This window comes from Neolamprologus brichardi, chromosome 2 (genome assembly GCF_056152115.1).
Source record: "Neolamprologus brichardi isolate AB-2024 chromosome 2, ASM5615211v1, whole genome shotgun sequence".
Classification (NCBI taxonomy): domain Eukaryota; kingdom Metazoa; phylum Chordata; class Actinopteri; order Cichliformes; family Cichlidae; genus Neolamprologus; species Neolamprologus brichardi.
This window is the reverse complement of record NC_142105.1, coordinates 5,420,122-5,426,121: the sequence shown is the minus strand read 5'-3', so window position 1 is coordinate 5,426,121 and position 6,000 is coordinate 5,420,122. Positions and strand designations below refer to the sequence as shown.

Below are 6,000 nucleotides of genomic sequence, written 5' to 3'. Positions count from 1 at the left end.
AGGACCATTGAGCTTGCATTATTCATGAGGACTGGAAATGTCGAGCTGTGATATGGCGCCGACTAGCACCGCAACAGCCGGAATAATCTCAGACTGCATGAGCACAGGGAGTCTCCCCACCTGAACCCAGGCTCTGGGGGAGAGAAAAAGAAAAAAAAAAAAGACGCTATTGGCTATGACGACACGGGTTGGTTACATTTAAGTTTGATTTTCCCCACAACAAAAGGGCTTTCTTTTAAACTGGGTTTCTAATAAAAATCATTCTTCATTTCAAAATCTGAGCAATTACAATCAATTTAACATATTTTCTATGCATTACAACACTCACTTTAACGTCTGAGCAAACTGAGTTCAGATCTTAACTGTTAGAGTGCCCTCTTGTGGCCATTAGGTACATTGCTATTACTCGGTTGGATCCGCTTTGGCCTTCAGAACTATTTTAATTTTTTGTGGCTCAGATTAAACAAGGTGCTGGAAACATTTCTAAGATTTAGTGTCATGATAGCATCGCAGTTGCTGCAGGTTTGATCTCCCATTCCACCACATGCAAAATGTTCTCTTTTGGGTTGAGGTCTGATGACCCATTTGAGTAGTGTTTTGTTAAAAAAAAAAAAAACACCACCAAAACCCATCTTCTGATGCATGACACAGCTGGATGGATCCATGCTTTCATGCTGATCGTACCATTCAAATGTCACAACAGAAATCGAGCCTCATCGGAACAGGCAATGTTTTTCCAATCTTCTATTGTCCAGATTTATTGATCCCTGGAGTGGCACACAGTGTGGTCCTCCACCACTATAGCCAGTCTCCTTTAAAGTTCAATGTGTCTGGCACTCACAGATGCTCTTCTTCACAGCTTGGTTGTTACAAAGTTATTTTAGTCACAGTTGCATTCCTATCAGGTCAAAACAATCTGACAATTCTCCTCTGCTCTTTTGCATTGCATCAATATTTTTACTCAGAACTGCCACTTACCAGAGATGCCTAAATGAGTTGCTGCCATGTGGCTGATTAAATGTGCGCAGTTGAACATCTGTAGCTAATAAAGTGTGTATATAGCCTCTGAGTGTATATTCTGACAATCCTATCCATATTTCTAATTCTTATCTTGCCATCATTTCATGAAAACTAAACTTAAAAGTAACTTAATATTACTGAAGAATGAACAAAGTCACTCTTTCAAACTAAACTGAAAACAACAAAAATAAAACTGAAGTTCAAACAGGACGCACAGCTAACATTTTCAAACTTCTGAACCACCAGAGTCCCTTCCAGTCCCCTTGGAAAATAACTCATTTTATATAACGCTGCCTGCCATTGTTGTGTTGCTGCATGCATTTCATCTTTCCATTTTTCCCAAATCAGGAAAAATATAAATCTCAGCAGTTATCACGAACAACGAAGGGATGAATTAAATGTCTGTTTCAAGAGAAATAAAAAAAAAAAAAAACCCGCATCATTTCCACAACACTGGTCAGATGTATTGGCATCAATTTACTTCTCTTATTATGGGAACTGTAGAACTTTATTAGAAAATGAAACGGCTAATTGAAGAAACGAATGAGGAATCAAGTAAATTAGAACACCGAGAGGAAAATTAGAGTGGGGACTTGCACTATTCTCAGAGTAACAAGATAACACAAAACAAGTACATAAAAGCAAGAGGAGACTTCAATATCTCTTTTATTAACTCTGACACTCTGTGGTCAGATAGAAAAGGATGAGCGTTACACTTTTCAAGTTGCTTCCATGACTTGTGCAAACACTAGACGGCATCTGGAAACAAAAAGGGAAAAAAAAAAAATCCTTAGAAAGAAAAATGAAAAGAAAGACATCTAAATGCAGAAGAAATGAATAAGTGAATTTAAACCTAGGTGTTGATTCTTTATGCAGTTTTATTGATTCCCAGCTTCATATAAACTGGATGTTGAGGCATAAACATAGTACATTTGAACAAAAATATAACCAATATTTACAATTATTGTATTAAAAATACAAAAAACAACCGATACGTACTCCACCAATTGTCTTTTTAAAAGACATACAGGTCAAAGTAGTACAAGAAAGAATGAAGAAAAGAAGATCATCACCAGCTAAATGTACATTTCTCACTGACATCACACATCAAACGGAGTAGCAGTTCTACCTACTACACTTATCTTTACGCTTGTACATTGTTGTGCAACGCTTTGTTTTTCGAACTAGGACTCGGCCCGCTAATATGCACATTATCTTCAGAGTCGAATGAAAGTGAATGATGCATGTCACCACTGTATTACAAACAAATTATTAACAATCCATCTGCAACCATTACAAAAAAAGAAAAAAAAAATACAATAACAAAAGAAACCCTAGGAAAAAAAAAATGATTAGAGCGAAGTCACAGAACACAGTGGAAAACACTGCACTCATTCAAAGACTGATCAATGTGATCAGTGCCACTCTGAAGAACAACAAAAAGTTTACGTTTCACAAGTGGATTCTTAATCGTTTAAATTGGCAGCCTTGGATTAAAAACAAAACAAAAGTACTTCATTTGTCAACTACCTCACCGGAGTCAAAGAAAAAAAGGATCAAAACTTTCAGTCGCTTCCATTGATGCCGAGATATGATGTAAAACTGGACGCAGGCATTAGCGATATACACACAGCATCCACTGAGCTGATGTCTGTAACAGATGAGGAGAGTTTCTGAGGATGTATCTGGTAGCACGACAACAGAGGGAGGGAGGCAGGGTCGCTCTATGCCGAGACAAAAAGATCTACTATACCGTAACACAGTCTGGTAAAACCACCTGAAGCCACAAACAAAACCAAAAAAAAATGCCCGACTTCCTGGTTCTACTGAGTCCTTATATATATATATATATATATATATATATATATATATATATATATATATATATATATATATATATATATATTAAAAAACAAAACAAAACACACACACAAAATAAAACAACAACAACAAAAAAAGCCAGGGGAAGTATCTTGAATAAGGCATTTCATTCCACTATTGCTTGATTCAAGGCTTGCTCTTGAAACAAGGTGATTCACATTGGGGACAACCGCCGAATGAAATGTTTGCAATCATGGCATCATAAGGCGCTTGGACATTCATGAGATGTGGCGTGTGTTTGTGTCGGGAAGAAGCCAAATCTGAATTAGTGGATATTTTCATTTGGAAGGGAAATGGGTGTATATTAAGACTATTACAAGATCATGTTGCAAAGGTAGATTCACACTGGCAGCGTTTGAAACAAAATCAGCCCTGCTGCTGGTCTGTGATCCTTTCATCAGTAAAAATAACGGAATGAAAGGCAACTTTTCTAATATTAGTGCTCGATTGCTGCTCACAGTTTGTACTATGATTCTTAGATTTCTCGATTTAGCTCGCTTGTGTGCCTCTGATGCACCGTAGAGACCAACACCGTTAAGCCTCATGTGATTCCCAGTGGGTCATCTCTGTGCTTTTTCCTATAATCGCCATCAAAAGTCTCAGTGTAAAACAAAGCAACTAGATGATACAAAGACTGAGATATAACCAGACACACTCTGCTGATATGCTTCACTCATACCCTGGTATCCGGGGGGGTGGGGGGGTGGCAGCAAGCATCTGGTAAAATCTGATATTGTGCTGAAAGTGCTAGCTTTTGAATTAAACTGTGATTTTGTTTATGCTTGGGTATGCAAAATGTAGTGTGTGTGTGTGTGTGTGTGTGTGTGTGTGTGTGTGTGTGTGTGTGTGTGTGCGCACGTTGGTTCTCCCACCTGAGTCCTCCTCCTAGCTCTTTGATTTAAACCAACAAATGATTAGCTTTCATATGTGACATGAGATAATACTGGATTCAGAGTTCAAACCCTCAGCAACAGATGGGTCATTTCAGTCCAGGCAGAGAAATTATGGGCTGACTTGATTTCTCTTTTCGGTCCCCCAGAGTGCAATCAAAGAAACAAAACTCAAACAAACAAAAAAAAATCTAGTGGGAAGTTGAAAATTAAGAGTCAAGTCAACCGTCGTTTCTCTCTGTCTTCAGCATTAGTCTGTTTTGTAGTTTTATTTGTTCTTGGGTTGTTTTTTTTTTGTTGTTTTTTTTTTTTTTAGAAAGTAGAAAATGAGAAAGTGCAGATGAAGCTCAACACGTCATGATGCTGTGGTGTCAACAGCAAGGTCTGGGATTTTGTTATTGGTGGCGGCGGCGGTGGTGGTGGTGGGCAGTCTTAAGAAGTCAGTCCTGTTTGTAACAGTAATATTTATGTGGCTTTGTGTGTCTGTGGCTAGGGTGAAGCCCCCCCAAAACCCAGTGCCAGTCAGGGTTCTGCAGTCTTATTTTTTTCCAAAGTGCCAGGCATTTTTTAAAATCGTCTTTGACCTTGTCTCCATCTCTTCTTCACAGTATTTTTATCTTTTTTTTTTTTTTTTTTTTTTTTGCATGCAGGGTCATTCAACCCTCCATGATGCTTTAAGGCGGAGGAGGGAGATGAGCAGAGGAATCCACCAATAAGGAGGGAGAATCAAGTGGAGGAGGCAGGCACGTTATGTCACGGATGAGTCTGTTTGCCTGTCTCTTTAATCCTGCCCACCCTGAACAAGGGGCACTTCAAGTTACTGCAAAAAGATGTCCACTGTTGTCCCTCAAACCGCTGACACCTGTTCATCCTCTGTGGAGAGAGAAACAAAGATGGGCATCGGTTACCTCCAATGAATGCATGAGCTAGAATGTAATAAAGTTGAAGAGTTAATGAGGTCAGCAGTGGCAATGTGTAGAATGAAAACCTGCCTGAGACACCGCTCAGGAAGCTTTTACTTAATGTAATGCCAACAATATTACCAAAGAATGCCATCATTTTTCTGATCAGCTTTAACTCACATAAATCTGAAGTTTTCGCGGGAAGTTTTCAAAGCTTGACTAAACTTGTTTGATTGGACACAAACACCGCAGTACAACAGTGCTGCTCAGTCATCTGAAGGCAGACTGTGGCGTTTTTGAAATATAAAGCAATAAAGGATTTTCAAAGCATTTTCTCCAAAGCATTTGGCATGGCTCAGATAGTTTTGCCTGAGATACTGCCCAGATAATTAACAACTTGCTGATGCCAACTCTGCCACGGAGCCATGTTAGATTGCATGGCAGATGTCACAGATACGTTCACTACTCCAACACTTCACTTTGCTGTCTTCCTGAAACCTCTGACATACGAAGCCAAAAAACAGCTTGAACCATGTGCTTTATTTAAGCTTACAACTTACAGCTTACAGCTTTATTTCCTCCACTGGAAATGCACTGCAGTATGTATTTTTAACAGGTTTGAGATGATTTGTTGACATCGGGATTTTTTGTGTATATTAGCAGCAGGAATTTCTTTTTACTGTTTCTCTCACTGTTTTCCTTCCAATGGCCTTCTTTGAGTCCATCCATCCATTCGCTTCCGCTTATCCTTTTCAGGGTCGCGGAGCTGGAGCCTATCCCAGCTGTCATAGGGCGAGAGGCGGAGTACACCCTGGACAGGTCGCCAGTCTGTCGCAGGGCTAACACACAGGGACAGACAACCATTCGCACTCACATTCACTCGCACATTCACACCTAATGGCAATTTGGATTTTCCAATTAACCTATCCCCACAAGCTGCATGTCTTTGGACGGTGGGAGGAAGCCGGAGTACCCGGAGAGAACCCACGCAAACACGGGGAGAACATGCAAACTCCACACAGAAAGACCCCGGCCTGATGTTGGAATTGAACTCAGGACCTTCTTGCTGTGCGGCAACAGTGCTAACCACCGTGCTACCGTGCTATCCTCTTCTTCTTCTTTGAGTTATCACTCTCAAAAAGTCGGAAAAATGTTTGTAGTTCTGGTCTGTTTCAGTTAGCATCAAATCATGGATGAAATCAAGGACAGGCAGCTTGTGGGTGGAAAAAGGTTCTAAAATGTCAATTTTGGTAAAATATTTTCATGTTGCGTGTCAAATTTCTTTTTGTGGCTGCTTTTAGTGTGTA

The 6,000-nt window shown here is 39.7% G+C and overlaps 1 protein-coding gene across 8 annotated transcripts in view; it reads right to left on the bottom strand.

Annotated features, from left to right (window-relative positions):
• Positions 1-4,073: 4,073 nt before the first annotated feature.
• The window catches only part of rapgef2b (Rap guanine nucleotide exchange factor 2b), a 108,308-nt gene continuing 106,381 nt past the window's right edge, over positions 4,074-6,000 (bottom strand). For all 8 annotated transcript variants that reach the window (XM_087846481.1, XM_087846504.1, XM_087846513.1 and 5 more), the window contains one exon: positions 4,074-4,664. Coding sequence is in view for 1 of the 8 variants with exons in the window: in XM_087846504.1 (XP_087702630.1) it covers positions 4,639-4,664 (26 nt within the window). In the remaining 7 variants the exon portion in view is untranslated. The remainder of the gene's footprint in view (positions 4,665-6,000) is intronic.